The following is a 23,392-nucleotide window of genomic DNA, read 5'->3' as shown; positions in this document are numbered from 1 at the left end:
GACAAAGGAGTTGCTAACGATCAGGCTGGGAGGGTGAATAGTTGTTAATGGGGACTGTTAGTGACTAACACCAGGGGGTGTGTAGTGGCAGGCTATGTGGTAACAAGGCCGGGTGTGTGGGCTAGGGGGCTGGGAAATGGGAGAGTTTAGGCCCTAAAATTATTGAACTTGATATTGAGTCCGGACGGCTGCAGGGTCCCCAAGTGAAAAATGAGGGATTGTTCCTCCAGCTTGCGTTGAGTTTCACTGGAATACTGCAGCAGGCCAGAGACAGTGACGTTGACCAGAAAGCAGGGTGGTGTGTTAAAGTGGCAGGCAACAGACAGTTCAGGGTCTTTCTTGTGGGCAAAACATAGATGTTCCGAAGAGCAGTGTACGCTTCATTTCCCCAGTGTAGAGGAGACCACATTGTGAGCAGCGAATGCAGTAGGCTAGATTCTGGGACGTGCAGGTGAAGTTTTGCTTCACTGGAAGGTATGTTTGGGCCCTTGGACACTGGATAGGGAGAAGGTAAATGGGCAGGTGTAGCACCTTCGCTGGTTACAGGAAGTACACATTATGTGATGAAGTCAGTATTGTGCTTGGACTCACAATCTTCAGGCTCAGAAGGAAGAAATGCTACCCCATGTCAGGGCTGACAGTTCTCTACCACTATCTCTGATAGGTACTCTTCATCTCAGTATCACTGTCAGGATCACTGTAATCTTCACCAAACAGCACCTTTCTACTGCTATTGTCCATTTCAGTGAACGTCTGAAGTATCAGTTCCACCCAAACAGAAACCTAAGTCTATAGCCTGCCTCCTGTTTGGCTGGACACTTAAACACACACAAGAGACAGCAACTCATAGATCTGCATCTACATCTGGCACTGTGTTCTCTCTGAGACGGCAGAAGTTTAAATTCTGAGAGAATAGCAGGAAAACACCCACAATCAAAATTTTGACATTAAATTGGGGAATCATTTTCAAAATAATCTGTACTCATGACCCTAACAAATGTCCCAATCTCTTTGTAAACCAGCTTGCCCATTGCACCAGATTTTCCATCCTTGTGTTGTCAAACCTAAAGACTTGTTTGAAAAAAACGTCTGAGACCTAATGGAATTAGGGAAGAAGTTATGGGAATATCATTTAAAGGTTAATTTGGTGTGCATTGCTTGTATTTATATGGGGAACCAATAATCATTTGGGTATGAATTTATGGAGTGTAGTTCATTGAAATAAAATACTGACAAAAAGTGTGAACATGACTCTAAATACAGTTATCTTTGAATGTATAATACCGAGGTTAAAGTCCTCCAGGAGTCGTCACATTTTACATTTGGAATCAGTTGTGATACTGACTTTAGATATACACTGACACTAAAGTACTACTTTGCACTAATATTAAATTTACACTTTATTCAAAGACAAGTGGAAAATTTATAATTGACTTCTCTGATGATTTAGTGAGGGTGAGATGAGTGGGTGAGTTGCCTGTACGAATTCATTGACTGCGGTACATGTGGATCTAAGTTAATGAATGAAATTAATGAATAGTCTGTGCTGATATGCCTATGTTTATGAAATATGACAGCTCTTTCCTGTCATACATTTTTCATTTTAATCTGTGCTACTTTTGGTTGGGATGAGTAGCTCTTACTCAGAATCCAGTGTACAATTTCATCCTAGCAATATCATAAAGGACTAGTACTCCTTTATATAGAGAACAAGCTGTGTCAGTGATGATGTAACAGATCCCATGATGATGGAGATACTCTTAAAAAAAGCTATCTTCTGAACTGACTGGCCTGACCCTTGGGAGACTGGGCTAACTTGCTGTGCATATACAGTTAGTATTAAGTGAATAAACATTTTGAAAAGCCCTTTCTCTCCAGCAGCTTTTCTATAGCACTGTAATGTACCTGATCTCCTCCAAGACAATTTACGCTACAACAGCCTAACTTCATTTGAGGACATCATGGACCAATTGTCCAACAGGTTTGAGGTTCTTGCAGCTTGTTTGATTTTGATTTGATTTATTATTGTCATGTGTGCTGAGGTACAGTGAAAAGTGCTGTCTTACGTGCTCTGCAGGCAGATCATACCATACAAGACCAAGAGGGTAACAGAACGGAATGCAGGGTACAATGCTACAGCTGCCGAGAAGGTGCTGAGAGAGCTCAACATTAACATTAAGGAGGTCCATTCAAAAGTTTGATAACAGTGGGGAAGAAGTTGTTCTTGAATCTGTTTGTATTCAAACTTTATATCTTCTGCCCAAAGAAAAGGGTGGAAGAGTGTATAACCAGAGTTGAAGGGATCTTTGATGATGTTGATTGCTTTCCCAAGGCAACAGGAAGTAAAGATAAAGTCAATGAATGGGAGGCTGGTTTGAATGATGGACTGGACTGTGCTCACAACTCTGTAGTTTCTTTCGGACTTGTGAAGAGCAATTGGCAAATCACATTCCATATTCTGAGGAAGGGTCACCGGGCCTGAAACTTTAACTCTGTTTATTCCCTCACAGATGCTGCCAGGCCTGCTGAGCTTCTCCAGCAGCTTTGTTTTTGTACCATATTTGAATGACAGCCGGGACTGCAGGGAGGATCAGCAATCTGATTACGGCACTATGGTTCAGGGAGCCAATAAAAGGAATGTGATTGTAGTCAGGGACAATATTGACAGGAGGATAGATACAGTTCTCTACAGCCAAGGCCTTGATGCCCAAAGGCTCTGTTCCTTAAGTGGTGCCAGGTTTAAGGTCAACTTCTCTCTACCGCAGAGGACCTTGGACTGGGAGTGGAAGTTTCTAGTTGTCAAGGCATTCATGGATGTCACCAAACTAGATGGGACTAAAGAAGAAGTTCTGTAGAAGGACTGTGAGCAGAGGGGATTAAATTAAAATGTAGAACTACATTTGAAAGATTGTCTCTGTATTGCTGCCTGAGTTGCAAGCACGTTGGCATGGAGTAAATAAGATTAGAGAATTGAAAGCATAGCTTGAAGATACATGTGGTAAGATTGGATTTCAATTTGTAAGGCACTGGAACGAGCACTGGGGAGAAAGGGAGCTGTACTTGCTGGGCCCAGAATCCTGGACAGTCATAAACCTGGGTTTGCTCAGAGAGCTTGAAAGTAAATATTAGGTGGCCCTAAAGATCACATAACAAGAAATTTAGAATGATAAAGAGAAAGTAGAAGGCAATATTGCAGGGTAGCCATACTGTAATAGCAAACAGAGTGTGACAAAAATGGACAGAGTGTACAAACATTCAGCCAGCAAGCATGATCAGCTTTCAACTCGGAAAGATTGAATTTTGAATTTGAATTTGCTTTATTGTCAAATGCACTCAGATGAGTACAGTGAAAAGTTTACAAGTTGCCACTAACAGTGCCATCAACAGTACAAAGGTACTAGGCACAGATTGTTCAGTCCAAGTTCTTGAGGAAAAAAAGATGTGACAATAAAGAAATGAAAGTCCAGCATTGGAGCTTGCAGGAAATAGAAAAATAAAAAGTTCAGACCCACAGTTCTTCCAACCCACTTCCACACTGGCACCTAGTCTCTAGTCTATACTGGACCTTGATCCAGACTGCACCAGGCTTCAACTCGAGCTCCTCAAGATCACTCTGGAATCACCTGGAGACCAGAAGCCCACAACAAGGCCACATCTGAGAAACTGCCATGTCCCTCCAAAGGGGTGGCACAGTGGCTCAGTGGCTCAGTGGTGAGTACTGTTGACTCTCAGTGCCAGGGACCTGGGTTCAATTCCACCCTTGGGTGACTGTCTATGTGGAATTTGCACATTCTCCTGATGTCTGTGTGGGTTATCCCCGGGTGCTCCAGTTTCCTCCCACCATCCAAAGAGGTGCAGGGTAGGTGGATTGGCCATGCTAGATTGCTCACAGGGTTCAGGGATGTGTAGATTAGGTGAGTTGTAGGAGGATAGGTTTGGGTGGGTGCTATGAGGGCCAGTGTGGACTTGTTGGGCTGAAGGGCCTGCTTCCACACTGTAGGCATTCTATGATCTATTACCACCATGAGCCGAAAGACCTAGGAGATGATTCAGGTGGAGAGGTATTAAGGAGTCCAAAGATTAAAACTGAGGAAATAAGAAAGTACTTCAATGTGTGTAGAGGCAGGAAGGGATAGTTCATCAGAGAGGTAAGATCCAGACAAGAAATACTTATAAAAATATCAATTTGAAGTCACTTTATCTGAATGCATGGAGCATGAGCAATAAGATGGATGAAGTAGTGGTAGAACAGAGTTAAATGGTTTGGATCTAATCACAATTACAGACATTGGGCAGGGTTTATTTCCTAAATTGACTACATTTCTGCCTCCCCCACCGTTGACAAAACATCGGGTGAAATAATGTTAGGTTGCCAATCTGACATTATCGCATCAGGCTCCAATAAGCTGGAAGGCATGCAGGTGCTGAAATCAACAACCTGTCTGCCATTTTAAAGTAGTTCATCAATAAACTGTTAACAATCCAATTGCTCACAATTTTCGATGGTACGCGCCCCCCCCCCCACACACACACACCCCCCCGCTGCTTTTTTTGGCAGTGGATGGAAAACATATTGGAAGTCTTTTCCACCAGCTACACTGAGACAGAGCAAAAACATTCAGAAAGATCTGCCACCTGGAACTTGGCTGAATGTATCAGCAGGTTTCTGCTGGGAAAGTTGGCAGTGACTTTTATGTAATGGGTTTTTTTTAAGAATCTTCTTTGAACCTTCAATGAATAATAAAGACTGATTCTGATAGTAGTGTCCTTCACAATTCTAGCCATGACTACTACATTATCCGTCCACCACTTGACATCCTGGATCACAGTGCCAACCAGGCACAGAGTCTGCCTATGAACAACAATTTCTCAGAATCCACAAACTATGTATTCACACCAAGCTGTGATTCATATTCCTCTGCGAATCTAGCTGCAATAAAAATTCAACACATTTTTTAAAATCGGATTAGAATTCACAAGTGCTGACAATGCTGTTGCGTCTAAAAACAGACATGATAAACAACAGCCCTGATAATAACTGAAAGGTGCAAGTGACAGGGATTGTACTTTGTACATATTCTTCATCAGCACTACTTGGACATCCAAAGTGCAGGGGTAGCAGAAATGTAAAATCTAGCTCATGGTTACAAGGCGACCAAGGTTGCAAAAAGTATTCCAGGGTACACAACAGTTTGAAAAACACATATTTGGACAAAAGGAACAATAGCACCGATAATGAAGGATAACATGCAGACATTTCAGTGAGAAAGGACATTAGCCTAGAATAGCAGAACAGGAATAACAAGCATTGGAAGATGCTGGTGAAAGTAATTTATGGAACTGCCAAGAATAGTCATTCTGTTGGACAGAGAATTAAACAAAAACATTTGAAGTTTGTTACAGAAGTTATGTAATAGTTGTGGTGGATTTTAATCTTCATATAGACTGGACCAATCATATTGGTTATCACAGCATAGAAGATGAGTTTGTAGAATGCATTTGTGATTGTTTAATGGAGCACTATTTTGTGGAGCCACAGATAAAGCTCTTTTAGATATAGTTTTGAGACAGTATCAATAAGTATTTCACTGTGAAATAGTGATTATAACAGAACTGAATTCCACATAAATTTTGCAAATGAACTGGCTCAGATTAATTGACAAGCATATATAGTAGTAAACAAATGACAGGAAACAATTAGAGAAACAATTCAAAGTCTTCAACTTAAATATATTACATTGACAGACAAAATTTCAGTGAGAAAAATCCAATTATATTTACCAAGAAGTTAATGATAGGATTAGATTGAAATTGGAGATGTGTAAAGAATACAAAAAGTAATTCTGAGGAATGGAAGTGTTTTAGAAATCAGCAAAGGGCCACCAATATGTTTATATAGAGGAAAACAAAGAAGAATATGATAGGAAGCCAGCCAGGAATTTAAAAATAGATTGTATGAGCTTATACGGGTATATAACAGAATAGGAGCTAACATAAACATTGTTCCCTTAGAAGTAGGGAATGGAGAAATTATTAAGGGAATGAGGAAATGAGACATTGAACAATTATTTTGTGTCTGAATTCCCAGTAAAAGGTACAAGTTGCTTTTTAGTAAGTGGGTAACCAAGAGATTGCTACATGTGAGAAAAATGAAGAGACACCATTAAAAAAAAAGTACAGGAGAAATTCAAGGGTCTAAAATCTGGCAAATCTCCAGGATCTGGTGACAGAGGGTTCTAAAAGAGAGAATGTAGCGGTAGAAATGTATGAGCAATGCTAGCAAAACTAGCACTTATTGCCCATACCTAGATGCCCTTGAGACGCTAGTGATGACTATCTCACTGAACTGGTACAGTCCATCTGTTGACCTTGCTCCCATCATGCTGTCAGATGGGGAATTCCAGGATTTGACCCACTGATAATGACAGAAATACAGCACATGCCAAAGCCCGGTTTGTGATTTTGAGGAAGTACATTTTAGTGCTATCAGTTGGAAATCCAAAAGAAATCAGGAGACGTTCAAGCTAGGATTTAAAATTGAAAGGTTCAAGGTATGGATGTGGATGCCAATGGTTCCAACTGATTGAAACATTAACGGTTTAGTATTGAATGCATTCTTGCTCATAGATATGAAGTAAAACTGGAGGCAATTATCTAAATGATTCAATAAGAGGCCGCTGAGAATTTTTAAGATTTCTCAAGGCCAGGGTACAGTGTCAGTTGGGAAGTATTTTACTAAAAGTTTGTCCACTACTTTAGCAAATGGGACGTAGAACTGGAATCCCAATAGGGAATGCAAGGGGAAGTTTAAAACGACAACAATTTATATTTATATAGCACCATTATATTAATAAAACATTGCGAAGTGCTTCATACGGACTACATAAAAAATGACAAAAAATAGAAATGTAGGATACTTGTATCAATTTTCTACTCCTACACAAAATATTTCGATATATTTAAGTTTGAAATATTGAGGGAAAAAATGGCAGGAAAATAAGCAACAAATAGGTGGCATCAGTGGCACGGTGGCTCAGTGGTTAGCGCTGCTACCTCACAGCTCCAGGGACCTGGGTTCGATTCCACCCTCGGGTGGCTGTCTCTGTGGAGTTTGCACGTTCTCCCAGTGTCTGCGTGAGTTTCCTCCGGGTGCTCCGGTTTCCTCCCACAGTCTAAAGATGTGTGGGTTAGGTGGATTGGCCATGCTATATTGCCCATAGTGTTCAGGGATATGTAGATTAGGTGGGATATGTAGATTAGATGGGTTATATGGGTCTGTGTGGGCGCTCTGAGGATCAGTGTGGACTTGTTGGGTCAAAGGGCCTGTTTCCACACTGTAGGAATTCTGTGGGTACCGGCATCCAGCACTTCCTCTGGGAGCTCATTCCACACACAAATCACTCTGTGTAAATAGCTATGTGGATATTGCTGCTGCTTTAAAAACAGAAAACCACTGTAAATATCTTTGACAGACAAGTAGCTTCTAATTAAAGTGGTGTTACTTGATGGTTGGTGCTTGTAGTAAAGCTAAGTAAAACAGTAGATTTAATTACTTTTGTTTTTAATTTAAGAATATGTGATAATGCTTATAAACCTTTCCAGCTTTACAGAGATAATGGGAGCTGCAGATGCTGGAGAATCCGAGATAACAAAGTGTGAAGCTGGATGAACACAGCAGGCCAAGCAACATCTCAGGAGCACAAAAGCTGACGTTTCGGGCCTAGACCCTTCATCAGAGAGGGGGATAGGGAGAGGATCCTGAAATAAATAAGGAGAGAGGGGGAGGCGGATCGAAGATGGATAGAGGATAAGATAGGTGGAGAGGAGATGGACAAGTTAAAAAGGCGGGGATGGAGCCAGTAAAGGTATGTGTAGGTGGGGAGGTAGGGAGGGGATAGGTCAATCTGGGGAGGAAGGACAGGTCAAGTGGGTGGGATGACGTTAGTAGGTAGGAGATGGGGGTGCAGTTTGAGGTGGGAGGAGGGGATAGGTGGAGAGGAAGAACAGGTAACCTATCTTCTCCTCTATCCATCTACTAACCTCATCCCAACCCCTCGACCTGTCCATCCTCCCCAGACTGTCCTATCCCCTCCCTACCTCCCTACCTACACTCACTTCTACTGGCTCTATCCCCACCTCTTTAACTTGTCCCTCTCCTCTCCACCTATCTTCTCCTCTATCCATCTTCGGTCCACCTCCCCCTCTCTCCCTATTTATTTCAGAACCCTCTCCCCATCCTCTTTTTCTGATGAAGTGTCTAGGCCCCAAACGTCAGCTTTTGTGCTCCTAAGATGCTGCTTGGCCTGCTGTGCTCATCCAGCTCCACACTTTGTTCTTTCAGATTCTCCAACATTTGCAGTTCCCATTATCCCTGATACCATTTTAACCACTCTACTTATGCTTATATTTGTTTTTCTCTAGCTTATCCTATGCATTTTGATTTGGGCCTGAAGGTTTGACTATTTTTAATGCTTTTGCCTTACTCAGGAAAAGAAAATATCTAAAGCCAAACACTAAAGCCCAATATCAGTGGCTTCACTAACCTAGTTTTCTCTATCAGTAATAATAAAATGTGAGGCTGGATGAACACAGCAGGCCAAGCAGCATCTCAGGAGCACAAAAGCTGACGTTTCGGGCCTAGATCCTATTTTAACCTCTTTCTCTATCAGTAGCTTGTTTTGTTAGCTAATTAACATGAACATGTATTCAATTTTTACTGTTAGCAATGAGGTTCCACGGCACACACTTATATTCCTATTGAACACAGTGTGACAGTAGCCTTTGCCATTGATTGAGTTGCATTGATACCAAGAAAAAAAAATTAATTCCAGTTTTAAGAAATGACACTGCCAAAGAAGAGGAGAATTTGAGAACAGATACTGGCTCCTGAGCAACAGCAGCGTTAACAAACGCATCACTGATCCAGAACGTTCCAGCCAAGCAACAAACAACCAAAGTCATTGTAACCTTGTTGAAACGAAATAAAACTTATGTTCATTTGACATGGTGCCTTACACTAGAGGATTCCTATAATAGCTTTCCAGGACCCAGTATTTTAAACAGCTATTTGAAACTGATGATGCATGCATTTGTTCCCACACAGCACAGCTGGTCATAAACAGTTTTACTTTGGATGCTTTTTGACTGTACACTGCACGAAACCGTAGCAAATTGATAGTGGCATGGTGTGGTGTTGGTACCACAAATAGTGCTTGATCTTTATTGTTCAAATCCCGTCATATCCTGGTGCTGCTTTCCTAAAGCTGCAACCCACTTCCAAATTTTTACTTTTCTATCATGCACAGATCCCAGTATATCCGCACTCTACGTGGAGTCATGAAAACATAGAGTCATACAGCTTGAAAACAGGCTCTTCAGTCCAACCTGTCCTTGCTGACCAGTCTCCCAATCCAACTCTAAACCTTCCTATTCATATACTCATTCAAATGGCTTTTAAATGTTGTAATTGTACCCACCTCCACCATTTCCCCTGGTAGCTCATCTCATACACGCATCACACTCTTGAGTGAAAAAGCTGTCCCTTAGCACCTTTTTAAATCTTTCCCCTCTCACTTTCCCCTCTCACTGTCCTCTAGTTTTGGACTCTCCCACCATGGGAAAAAGACCTTGACTATCCAAGCCCCTTATGATTTAATAAACCTCTATAAGGTCAGCCTTTAGCCTCCGACACCCCAAGGGAAAAAAGCTTCAGCCTATTCAGCCTCTTCCTCTAGCTCAAACCTTCCAGTCACAGCAACATCGTTGTAAATATTTTCTGCATCCTCTCAAGCTTACCAAAATCCTTCTTAAAGAAGGGCAACTGGAATTGTACACAGTATTCCAAAAGTGGCCTCACCAATGTCCTGCATAGCCGCAACATGACATCTGAACGCCTACACTCAACGTTATGATCAACGAAGGCAACACTCAGTCCATTTGTGACTCTACTTTCAAGGAACTATGCACTTGTACCCCTCGGCCTCTTTGTTCAGCAACACTCCCCAAGGTCCTACCATTAACTGTATAGGTCCTGCCCTGGTTTGCCTTACCAAAATGCAGCACGTCACATTTACCGAAATTAAACTCCATTTGCCACTCCTTGGCCCATTGGCCCATCTGATCAATGTCCCACTGTACACTCTGAGATAATCTTCATTGTCCACTACACCACTTATTTTGGTGTCATCTTACTAACTGTACCTCCTATATTGATATTCGTGGATATTCAGGATGCTATCCCTGTGAGTTGTACACTCAGCCAACATACAGCACTTAACTCAATGGCATACCAATTGCAATGCTGCTCACAGAGGTCAGGGCCGGAAGATATTTAATTTCATTTTTAGGGGCCTCATCATGATGATTACCCTTGCAACGTTTTTAAAATATAATTATTTATTTGTGACCCTGATCACTGGTAGTATTGGTAGTGTTGGGGGAACACGTAACTTATTGTTCGAAGCAAAAAGTGGTCTCTCAGCTGTCCATCTGGTTTCCATTAAACTCAGTGATAAGGTACAATATCTAGCATTTTGTTTTAGCTGGGGATAAAGGTTACAAAAACCAGTCCCAGCCCTTTGTGTTAAAGTCATCAAAATTACATTTGCAAATCTCCCCTGTGCAAATGACAACCCTTTTCTCATTTCCCAGCAACCCTTTACATTTTTTGTATTCTTTCAGAATCCTCTTACAGCAATTTTGAAATGTCGACGTTGCTAAAGAAAGATGTTGGACAATTTCTGTATAGCAAGAACTGATGGACAGCAATAATACAAATGACTAAATAATCTGCTTTAATAATGTTGGCCGTGGGACAACCATGGACTAGTCATTGGTAGAACTCAGTGTTCTTCTTTCGATAGAACTGTGAAATACTTTATCCCCACTTGAAGGAGCAGACAGGATCTTAATTTAACATCTCCTATCAGAAATGGAATACGCAACAACTTTTTACCAAGGTCATTGCCTCAGCGCTGAATATCCCTCTGACAAATCAATTGTCCAGAAACTGAACTAGACTTGCCATATGAACATTGTAGCTATAACAACAGGTCAGAGGCTAGGAACACTGCAGCAAATACCTTATCTCCTAACTTCCTAGATCCTTTTCACCATCTGTAAGGCACAAGTCAAGAGTTTGGTAGTATATTCCTCACTTGCCTGGATAAGTGCAGTGCCAAAAACACTCAAGAATCTAAACACCATCCAGGACAAAGCAGCCCATTTGATTGGCATCCCATCCAGAACATTCACTTGCTCCACCACCTTAGCACAGTAGCAGTAGTGTGTTGTGACTACAAGATGCGTTGCCAAAATTCACCAAGGCCTCTTAAACATTTCAAACCAACAAGCATGACCACCTAGAAGAACAAGGGCAGAATACACCACCTGTAAGTCCCTCCCATTCACCATCCTGACTTACACATATATCATTGTTCTTTCACTGTCATTGGGTGAAAATCCTGGAAACCTCTCCCTAAGACCACTGTGGATATAATTTCATCAATGGACTGCAGCATACCATTGTCTTCTCAAAGGCAACTAGGAATGGCCAATAAATTTTGGCTCGGTCAGTGAAGACTACATCCCCTGAGTGAATAAAATCAAGAAAATGGACAGCATTGATAACATTTGCGAAGATGTTTCCCTTCCACCACTTAAGGATTCTGAGACAAAATGCAACACCTTGCCACAAATCTCAGCTTTGACAGTTTGAGAATCAATACATTTTTACTGAGTTCTAGAATAGAAAATTCATGCTGGGACTCAATTTGCTGAGTTTTAGATTCATTGAACAACAAATTGTTCTTCAGATTACTGTTGTTTTTCAAAATGTCACATGTTCAGAGCACAGAGTGAACAAATGGAAAGATTCCCATGAATATAATAAAATGAAGGTAGGAAACAACCTGTTGTGTTTCCTCCGGGTGCTCCAGTTTCCTCCATAGTCCAAAGATGTGCAGGTGAGGTGGATTGGCCAGGCTAAATTACCCATAGCGTACAAGACTGTACAAGCTAGATGGGTCAGCCATGGGAAATGCAGGGTTACAGGAATAGGGTAAGGGGTTGGAGGGTCAGTGTTGACTCGATGGGCTCAATAGCCTGCTTTCACACTATAAGGATTCCATGATTCTATGAACTGGGCCATTGTGCCTCCCCTTATATACATGATGCCTAGAGGTGGCTAATTAGCAGTCTGATAGGCTAATATGCAGACAGTATTTTTAATGGCTGCAATCATGTTTATGCCAATTATTAAACCCATCTGGCTGGTGCTTTTTCTGGGCTCCCACAAGCCATATAACGAGAGGGTGGCATATCGTGATTTCATGTCAACCCAGAATTAGAGTCAGGGCTCCGTCCCCCACTTGCTGTGACTGGTTTGGAACACTGCACTTTCTCACCACTCTGCTGTGGTCAGAAGCCTTAAGGCTCAGTTTATACTTCAGGTGAAATGGTAAGATGTACCACACTGGCAAATGTATAGCATTTCGAACCGTATGTGCAGATTTCTTGCTTCTCATCATTGAAAGGAAAACATCTGCTTACTCAATCAGCGTCTTATGTAAAATGGTAGGCTGCATAAATCTAATATCATATATTGTATTTCCTATTTATTATCAACCAAGTGATTTTTCGCAGAATGGAACACTTAACACAGTTTCCATGCTCAATCAATTTTGAACAAAAAATAACAATGCATAATAATTTAGAAAGTACAGACCCACAAAGAGAGTTTGGATTCAATTTGAAGAGCGAAGCGACTGTCACAATATTGCTTGCATAAGGAATTGGGTGTTTTGTCCTAACCCAATTATCTGCTACAGAATTAACACAATTTTAAAGTAGTAGTCCTACTCGGCATGGGTTGCATGATAGTGGCCATGGACAAGTAAACCTACCTAAATTCCCAGCCAAGAAGGACTGCACAGTTGATAGTTCAGACAAGGCTTATAGTTCTGGAGAGTTGACCTAGGTTCAATTTTGAACCTTCTGAAAGTACCATGGTCCAATATTATTCAAATATCTTTCCCCTCACCCAGTTCATTTTTTTAATATGCATCTTATGCACAGTTGTGGCCACTTGCTTCTCTTGTTTTACTTCTCTGAGCAGTTTAGGTTTCCCAACAAAACCTTTGCATAGTCAAAACAAGGCAATGACTACTCTCAGCAACAAAAATGAGTAGTCATTGAACCAACAAGGTGTAGAGCTGGATGAACACAGCAGGCCAAGCAGCATCAGAGGAGCAGGAGAGCTGACAGTTTGGGTCCAGTGAAGAAGGGTCTAGACCCAAAACGTCAGCTTTCCTGCTCCTCTGATGCTGCTTGGCCTGCTGTGTTCATCCAGCTCTACACCTTGTTGTGTCAGATTCTCCAGCATCGGCAGTTCCTACGATCTCTGCAGTCATCGAACCAGACAGGTTTACAGCATTGAAAGAGATTAATGTCCAAAATGTATCCCAGTGTCTTGCTCACTTCCCATCATTATCTATCATCCCCTATGTTAAATATGTAGCAATTTCCCTCTTAAAAGATGTCAGTGTCCCTACATAAGACATTCCCTGTGTCAAAGCCATGCACCCTTCACATTTTCGCGAAACATTTTTCTTCTTGTCAGTGAGAGTTTTGAAATGGTGAGAATCACGAAAGAATAGTCAACATTGCTCAAGCAATTAATGAGTTAGGTAACAAATTAAATGTTGCAAAGCAATTTGATAATTTAGCACTAACTGAAAACTGTTGGAGAAAATATCTGAAGATAAAGGCTGACTTCCAAAAGCAATGTTGATGAATGCACAAAGAAACACAAATATTTATTTCATGGTAGACGGCTGAGTTAAGATAGCTTCTAGTCATACAAATGGATACGAAATGTGCCAGTTGAGAGCATCAACAATGTTGGCTGTACTCTGAGAACACAGTCACCTTAAAAAAGAGTAGAAAAGCAAGACTTGAATATACCTAGAGATATGAGACAAAGTACCAGGATTTAAATACACATGCAAAATACCCTGTGCTGAGAGAGAGAGAAGCATTGGACAGAATGCAACCGTACTGTGATCATGTAAACATTATATATTTTACTAAGAAGACTAATCTGATCTTTCAAATGGGCACAACATCTTAAAAGATAGCTCCCTAGAGTCATATAACTATCTATTGCTGATTCGCTTCAGCCAGCAAGTTAAAGAGGCTGTTTCAGAGATAGTACGAATTGCAGATGCTGGAGAGTCTGAGATAACAAGGTGTAGAGCTGGACGTCAGCCTTCCTGCTCCTCTGATGCTACTTGGCCTGCTGTGCTCATCCAGCTCCACACCTTGTATCTCAGATTCTCCAGCATCTGCAGTTCCTACTCTCCTGGAATCTATCCAGCTGTGAGAAAAATAATTCAGGCCTGACTTGAATACAAAAAGATGGACAAATCCAATTCAACTAAGTACCGCCCTATCAATCCAATCTCAATTATCCGTAAAGTGATAGAAGGAATCTTTGATAGAGCTATAAACCAGCACTTTCTTAACAATAATACACTCACTGTTGCTTGGTTTGGGTCTGCCAGGGCCACTCAGTTCCTGACCTCATTACAGTCTTGGTGCAAACATGGGCAAAAGAGCTGAATTCCAGAGGCGAGGGGAGAGTGAGAGCCCTTAACATCAAGGCTGCATTTGACTGAGTGTAGCATCAAGCAGCACTACCAAAACAGGAATCAGCACATCACATGAACATTAAAAAGTCGTGTAATAAATTAACCTTTGCTAATGTATAAATCTAAAGCTTTGCTGTTGGTTATTTTTAAATTGGAACATGCAAAAAACTAACAGTGAGCAAAACAAGCTATTTAAGTCTCTAGTTCATATGCCTCTCTGAGGAAGATGCCCAGTGAGTTTGTGATATAGGCAAGGCAATAGAAGAAAAGATAGTTCTAAAGAAGGGTCACTGGGCCCTAAAGGTTATCTCTGCTTTCTCTCCACAGATGCTGCTTGATCTGCTGAGTTTTTCCAGCAATCTCTTGTTTTTGAAGAATATATATGACAAATGAATTGCTTGTGTTTATATAATGCCTTCCTTTCATGGGAAATAAAACTCTGTCCACCAGTTCCAAGGTACAAATCTGGAGTGTGACAGAATGTCCTTCTCTTGTCCAGATGAGTTCAGCACCAACCGTACCCAAGAAGCACAGCAACATCCAGAAGAACGCAGCCTGCTACATCATTACCCTACCCACCTCCTTAAACATTTCTGAAACCTCCTGAAATCTGATTCACAGTGCAGTAATACAACAAAGATCAAAGAATAAAGAAACCTACAGCACATGAACAGGCCCTTCGGCCCTCCAAGCCTGCGCCGATCAAGATCCTCTGTCTAACCTGTCATCTATTTTCTAATGGTCTGTGTCCATTTGCTCCCTGCCCATCCATGTACCTGTCCAAATATATCTTAAAAGACGCTAACGTGTCTGCGTCTAACACCTCTGCTAGCAACGCGTTCAGGCACCCACCACCCTCTGTGTAATGTGTGTCTTGTAGAAGCTACATTGTAACAACTCATCAAGCCTCTTTTAACAGCACCTTTCAAACCTGTAATCTCCACCACTTGGAAGGATACCTGCAACAGAGACTTGGGAGCATGACTACCTGCAGGTTTCTCTCAAGCTACACACCAACTCGATTTGGTACTATATTACACTTTTTTTCATTCTATCTGGGCCAAAAACCTGGAATTTTCTTCCTAATAGCACTGTACCTAGATTTCAGCAGTATAAGTTGTTCATGACCTTCTCAAGTGCAATATGGGTTTTTTTTATAATGCCTATATCCATTGAATCCCTACAGTGTGGAAACAAGCCATTCAACCCAACAACTCCACACTGTCTCTCCAAAGAGCATCCCACCCAGACTCACTCCCCCTCAACCCTATATTTCCCATGGCTAATCCAAGTAGTCTAGATATCCCTGGACACTGTGGGCAATTTAGCATGACCAATCCACCTAAACTGCTCATCTTTGGACTGTGGGAGGAAACCAGAACACCCACAGGAAACCCATGCAGACACGGGAAGAACATGCAAACTCTACACAGACAGTAACCCAAGGCTGGAACAGAACCCAGTCCCTGGCACTGAGGCAGTAATGAGCCACCATGCTGCCTGAAAGAGTAAGAATACTGCACTTTAAAGGCAATGAAATACTTTGTACATGTGGTTATTGTTGTAAAACAGCTGTCAAACTACACACAGCAGTCTCCCATAAAAAGCAACATGATAATGACTAGACTATCTATCTTTAGTAATGTTGATTGAGGGATAAATATTGGTCAAGACACCAGAAGTGGTTTTGGATTACTTTCAAAAGCATCCAGCTCAAACAGTCTGGATCAAATGGCCTTTAAACACAATGTTTCTAACCTACATTGGGGCAAAAAATGTGTACTGTAAGGGCCTTCAGCACTGCAAACATCCCAAAGCATTCCCTAGAAATGTTACCAGACAAGCGTGGACACAAAAGAACTGGTAAGCCAAAACTTGATCAAAGAGATTGTTTTTAAGAAGCGTCTTAAAAGAGGAGCAAAGAAAGGGGAATTTAGAAGGGATTTATTGTGCTTAAGGTCTAGATAACTGAAGGTTTGATTTTTGGTGGAGTGAATAAAATCAGGGATGCAAAGACACAAGAATTTCAGGAAGGCAGAGTTCTCAAAGAGTTGGAGGGATGGAGCATGTTACAAATATCAGAAGGGGGAAGACCAGGGGTAGGTTTGAATAAACAATGATGTTTTCTTTACCCAGCCATCTTGAACCATTAAGATGAAAGAAAGAATTTCACAGCCTCACAACGTACCAAAGTACTATATAACACTTCAAAAATTATTTCACTGCCTATAGACAAAAAAAGTAACAGCAGATTTGTGCAGAGCAAGGTGCCAATAAACTCAGTAAATGACTAGATTCGGTGTATTAGTGATTATACCTGAGGGGTGAAAAAAATTGGCCAAAGTATCAACCAGAACTTGACTGCATCTTGGAATTAGTGTCAATGAAATTCAATGTCCACCTGAGAGAGCCTCATGTTACCATCTCATCTTAAAGCTGAATTAGGCATTAATGTCCACATTGCTTTGGTCAAATTTTCCTTTGTGATGGTTTTACCAGTGCTTTTCCATCACGTTATACCTCACGTTACATGTATGGAAAATCCCTAGTGATATGAAGATACATGTACAGCGATTAGGAGTTATCCTTCGCTGAAGAATATACTTAGCTAGAAATTTTGATTAAAATGTACTGTTTAACATTGGTGAGAACCTATGATTTCTAGATATCATGGAATGACACTGCAATACGTTCTATTGCCTACCCTTGCTGGGTGCACTGAAAATTGTCTTACTGTCTGCCCTGAACTGCAATATTGAGGATCTGCCTCCTCAAAGGTCATATTAAAGTCAACGTATTAGTTACTATTCCATCTTACATCCATGTCATAAGATTAGTATCTCTTTATGCAAGTTAAATGGTAATGAACATGGTAGATCAGAATCATACCCACTTGGACTAGCGCACACTATATATACATAGATATATACACACATATAAAAATAAAATCAATTAATTTCCAGTACAATGTGAAAAATCTCCATCTAATGGTTCCAGTGGGCCACTTAGAAGGTGACCTTTACAGGGAATTTGCACTGCACATCTTGTAGTGAACTAAGACAACAAAGTGTGGAGCTGGATGAACACAGCAGGCCAAGCAGCATCTCAGGAGCACAAAAGCTGACCTTTCGGGCCTAGACCCTTCATCAGAAAAGGGTATTAGTGAACTAAAACAGTTTCACTGCAGCATCTTACTTAAAATTAGTTCAGTGAAAACCCCTTGATAATTTAATCTCATGAAAGTGTTTGATCCTACGCAAGGAATGACACATTCACCAACTTAAGAAACGTACTAGCTGCTTGAGTTTGTTGAATAGTGCTGTCTCACCTTAGATGTGGCACTGAATAGTCAAGATGCAAAAAATATATTAATAGCTACTTTTAATTCCCTTACTGCATTTTTAAAATAAAGTATTGCACAATTCTGATTTTAATTTCTCATACCACACCATTAAGTCATATATTAATTCACTGAATCTGCAGTATTAACAGAAAAATGTATTTAATGTCAGCAGAAATTGATAAGTCCTTGAATGAAAGTGGTAACTTTATGCGCATATGACTGTTGTGATTCAATCAATATTAACAGAAAAGGTCAAAGACCTCTCTCTCTATGAATCAGTGCCAAGCGGTCAGCTCACCCCAATGAAAACAACATTCCCACTGACTGCAGGATGCAAACCAGGAGCTCTCATCACTATTAAGATGAAATGAAATTAAGGCTTTTTTTATATCCATCTAGTTGGTCACGGGCAAACATGGTAAGTTGCCCAGCTTCTTCGATGTACTGAAGCGAAGAGAACAAAACTCGACTGGGAATTAGAGCGGCTGAGTGTGTGGAGATATTAAAGGAAAGGAAATCCTCTTATGAAAGCCATGTGGGGGCGGGGATGAGCACCAAGCACTGAACCGCTCTCAATTTCTCAAACATCTGGTGGGATGTCAAGAAAGGCCTGGTTAACTCTTACCGCGCACATACGCACACAAACACACAGACATACAGAGCCCGGGGGCTGAGAAAGCCTTTAGAAGCAGTTTATGAATCGGAAGCTCGAAGTGTGTTGAGAATACTTGATACTTAGGCCCAACAAATTCAGTATGCGAATGTTTTTAATTCTGTTCATTTTTTGCGGGCTGCAATAGGAAAGAGGGTAATAATACAAATAATCTCGGGAAGCAAAACATTTCCCAAATATAGAGAACCTGATGGTCCCATTCTCCCCGTGTGCTTTCACTGGACTCTTCCTAATTCCCAGCATGTTTGACTTTTAGAGGTTACTTCAGGTTTGTTCCAAAAGGGATTTTGATACTAACATGGTCCTGACCTTGCGGGTTCAAGAAGCAACTGAAGGGGAGAATGTGGATCCGAATAGAATCCCCTCGCTTTCTTCTCGCTGCTCGGATCCTTGTGATGGCGACAAGAGATCAGATTCCGCACGTCCCTGTGGTGAAGACAGCACCAGCAAATCCCAGCCCTTGCCTGCTCTGATCGAGCTGCATCTAGCCGGATCTGATCTTTGGAGCCGGTGGAGCGGTGCCAGCAAACTGAGCCCAGGCAGATCTTGCTTTCCTTCTCTTCGTGCTGGCTTCTCTTTCCCTCCCTAGTTGGACTCTCTGTCGTCCGTCGATTTGAATCTCTATTCCCGTCTCTCCTGTTTCTTTTCACTCCCCACCGCCGCCCCCCCACCCCGAAACCCCCTTTCTTTGCCTTTCTCTATTTCTTCAATCATAACTCCCCTTCTCTTCCCCCCCACCCCGTTTATCTTCTTCGAGCTTCCCCGCTCTTCCTCTCCCCGTGCGCCCTCGCTCGCCGCTGGTCGCTGTCCGCCTCTTGGTGCTGAAGCGTTCCCTTCAATGCAGCTCTGCAGCAGATTGGGGAGCAGAAACCTGGGACCAAAACCAGCCTTCCCGAAAGGAAACCTCCCAGAAAAAAAAAGCCGTGGCAGGGAGGAAAAGGTCATTCTTCCCCGCGTCTTACCTTTTCCTGGGCCCTGTTCAGCCGTTTCTGAACGTTTTTAGCGAAGACTCCTGTTTTGATGTTATCCGCCATGGCTTTAGATGTGCACTTGTCCCAATCCCTGGGCTGTACTGGAGCAGGCGGCCACAGCTCCGACTCTTAAAGGAGCCTCAACCCACCCTGCACACATATACGTATGCAAATACACAGAGGGCAAAATACTGTACACATGTATTTATGCATACAAGCTTATCTATAGAAACAAATTGTAACTAAATCCAATTCATTACGCGTTGAGTTATTCACGTGACAAAGCGCAGTACAAAAGCAATGATTTTAACAATAAACAAGGATATAAACAGGCAGTATTACAGAATCATCCTCCAAATGTATTCGTACAATCAGCAGAATGCAATCACCTACACATATCTGAGCGTTTGTGCAAATATACAAATATAAGGAAATATTTCCTGGAAAGCAAATTATTTCACTCTTACTGATTTATTACACTCTATAAACTGTTCACATTTCGAACCCCGTAATCATATATTTCAATGACATATGCACCCTATATTTGCATTTATCAATGTAAATCCATCCATGGCGATTCAGAACCAAGATTAACCGTACTAAATTTGACACGTGGCATGAATGCATACGCTGTCCAATCGGTAGTATTCCCTAAAGTTAGTTGGTTACTGCCACTGTATGCACTTTTAATTTTTCTACATGCGAAATTGGTGCTACTGGGAATGTTGAGAATAATTCACAAAGTGGCGTTTAATTGTGGATTTCATTCTGCTCCACATCACAAATGACGTAAATTTCCGTTTCCCATAAAATTGCAGAGGAAAAATGACAGCTTAATTTACCAAATGCTAAAGGGTCTTGAGCGCACTAACCTGTGTTCCTCAAGCATCATTTCAAATCCTGTCCTTGTATGTTCCAAAGAGGCATCTTTGTGGGAGGTAGTTCACCGTTGAATTATTTGTTATCGTTCAGAATAGGTACTAGCAAACCTTTTCCTAAAACCAATAAAGAAAAATATTAATACTTAAAGGAGAACTTCCTTTGGGAGGTGGTAATTGAAATTCATTTGGTCAAAATAGGAAAATTTACCTCGCATTCTTAATTTAGTTCTTTATTATGATTGTTTACTAAATAACTTTTCAAGAACAGATATCAAGGAATAGTCCTTTAGCTATTTGAAGTTCCCCACCCTCATGAAAGTCAACAGGTTGCATTGGCTTCTGCTTCCTAGTGACGTCAAAATTCAATCTTGCCAAAACAGACTGTGATTGTTTATGAGTTGATAAGCACTACATAATCATAAAAAGAACAGGTATATATTTGATTCAATGTCTGGACCAATTGTCAAAGATCTTGATTCCTCTGAATACTGGTTATGATCATTTATCCATTGATTGAGATCTGAACTAATCACTATATTAGGATGTCTCTTTCTATTAAATGTTGAAATTCATTTTGTGATGCCTTGGGAGTTCGATTCACTAACTGTCCTTGGGAATTATTTCCAAGTCAGTAACAATGAACAGAATATTCAGTTTTATTCAGACTGTGGAAACAGTCACATATGAATATGCAAGCACTATTATTGCTGCTTGCAGGACCACTACCTTTTCTAGTTCTGTTGCCAGGTCCCACTCCAAGTGCTTCCAGACACCATTAAAATACAATTATTCACATTATTTAATCCAAAGCCAAACTGAAGCTGGATAGTAGGTTTAGTAGCAGAAATATCACACTATGTCTTCATTTCTCCATTTATTTGGAAGTGGGCCTTAGATCTGAAAATTGCTTGCTTCAGATAGTTGGCATAAACTTTGTTGCTTTTTACTGAAAGCAGGCTGTATTTTATTTTTGTTTGGTGTTTTGATTGTGATTGCACAGAGGCAATAATATAGAATCATTCCACTAGCAGTACTTAAACAATTCAATGAATACCTCCACACACACAAAAAATAGAGAAATATATGAACAAAAATGCATCCACAGAGACAAACAATTGCAAGCAGAAGCTTGCTCTTCATTCTCTGTGTGCAATTAGTAAGGAAACAAAACTGAAGTAAACAGCTGAAAGCATGGGAGCTGACATTTTAAAGTGCTGATTAAAACGCCTGTTTAGACATATAAACCAAACTTTATCAATACTATATATTTTCAAGACATAAAACATGGACAAAAACAATTTGGATAATGGCAAAGAGTTTAACTTTATCCTGCACTTCTTTCTTTACTAGGAAATCCACCCATGCCATAGGTTCAATTCATTTAGGAGTTCAAGATCTACTCACTTACTACTGGGATACAGAAGCTACCTGCAATATGGTGATACACATGCATTGTTTTAGAGCAGAAAGCCAGAGAGTATTCAAATAGCTCGTAGAAGACATGTCTATGTGTGACACAGCAGTCGGTGCTCTTGCAAAATACTTCAGGCCAAAGAAGCTGAGTTGATCCTAAGATTTATGCTCTGCCAGAGATGCCAGAAGATAAAGTATTAGGATCAAATATCCTTAAAACAGTTCCCAAATTGTGGAAGTACTAACGAATTCATAATAGCATTGCAGATTAAGAGTAACTGCTGCTTTGAGTGGAATCGCTTTGCAAGGATATGCAAGTCACTGAAGAGAAATATGGTTTCACACTGAGGAGTCTCTGCATATGAGTGAGGTATAACCTGAGGATACCATCACAGGTGGTAAAGTACCAGCTCATTTTAAGGAATCACCAGCTGACATCATAGGCATCTGAGCATCGATTCTTGGTAATATTGACATGAAAGTATTGACATTGAATAACAACTCCACCATCAATTTTTTGTTTTGAAAAATTCTCTATGATTGACTTTATTGAAATTTATAAAGGCTTTACTGGAGATAGTAAGAACTGCCAATGCTGGAGCCAGCGATAACACAGTGTCGAGCTGGATGAGCACAGCAGGCCAGGCAGCATCAGAGGAGCAGGAAAGCTAATGTTTTGGGTAGGGACTCTTCTTCAGGAATGGTTTCAGAAATTTCTGAAGAAGGGTTCTGACCCAAAACTGTGTTACCAAAGTGGTACTATTCCAGTTTTGGGAACAATCACACTTGCAATTTACAACAAAACCTGCACCATCGTCAGGTTCAGATTTTTGTAGCCAAAGGCAGAATTCTCAATGGACAAAGCTTTGCAATAGACACAAAATACAACGAACTGTAGATGCTGAAAATCTGAAACAAAAAATGGAAGTTGATGGAAACATTCAGCAGGTCTGGCAGCATCTGTGGAGGGAAAACAGAGCCAACTTTTCATGTTGAAGGGTCACTGGACCAAAACCTTTGCTGTATGCTTGACTTCAAAATTGCAGACCCCACAAAAATGCACACAAACATGATTGACGACATTGATTATTCTCAATAGCTTGTTTCCTTACTTATTGGATTTGGGGAGATTAAGCAGTACTGCTACGCTCCTCACATCAACACATACGTTCCACCAATTTCACATATTTTGAGATGATTACTATTTGCAATTCATGTCACAGGAGTTGAAACAACCCAAAGCAGATGGTATAATTGAGCAAATTGACTCATTGCCAAGGATTTGAACTTAGTTATTATGAAATGCAAAATGGATAGTTTAAACATTGGGGCAAATTTAAGGCAGACAACAAAGCAATCATTTCAGACAAGAATCCACTTCCTATGATCCAAGCATTATTAGCATCATTTCACGACTTCATAGTCTTCTCAAAGCTTGACATGAGGAGAGGTTTCTCCAGGCC

General features: G+C 40.9%; 1 protein-coding gene across 5 annotated transcripts in view; it reads right to left on the bottom strand.

The window, feature by feature from the left end:
• The window catches only part of amph (amphiphysin), a 208,070-nt gene extending 187,246 nt beyond the window's left edge, over positions 1–20,824 (bottom strand). Inside the window, exons 1-2 of one of the 5 annotated variants that reach the window (XM_059645826.1) lie at positions 20,725–20,824; positions 20,508–20,630 (exon numbers count right to left, since the gene is read on the bottom strand). Coding sequence is in view for 3 of the 5 variants with exons in the window: in XM_059645824.1 (XP_059501807.1) it covers positions 19,627–19,698 (72 nt within the window). In the remaining 2 variants the exon portion in view is untranslated. Of the gene's footprint in view, positions 1–18,973; positions 19,290–19,626; positions 19,831–20,507; positions 20,631–20,724 lie in introns of those variants that run through there. The other 4 variants (XM_059645824.1, XM_059645825.1, XM_048529514.2 and 1 more) reach the window with 4 other exon arrangements.
• Between the last annotated feature and the right edge of the window lie 2,568 nt (positions 20,825–23,392).

This window comes from Stegostoma tigrinum, chromosome 5 (genome assembly GCF_030684315.1).
Source record: "Stegostoma tigrinum isolate sSteTig4 chromosome 5, sSteTig4.hap1, whole genome shotgun sequence".
Classification (NCBI taxonomy): domain Eukaryota; kingdom Metazoa; phylum Chordata; class Chondrichthyes; order Orectolobiformes; family Stegostomatidae; genus Stegostoma; species Stegostoma tigrinum.
This window is presented reverse-complemented; position numbering and strand designations above follow the sequence as displayed.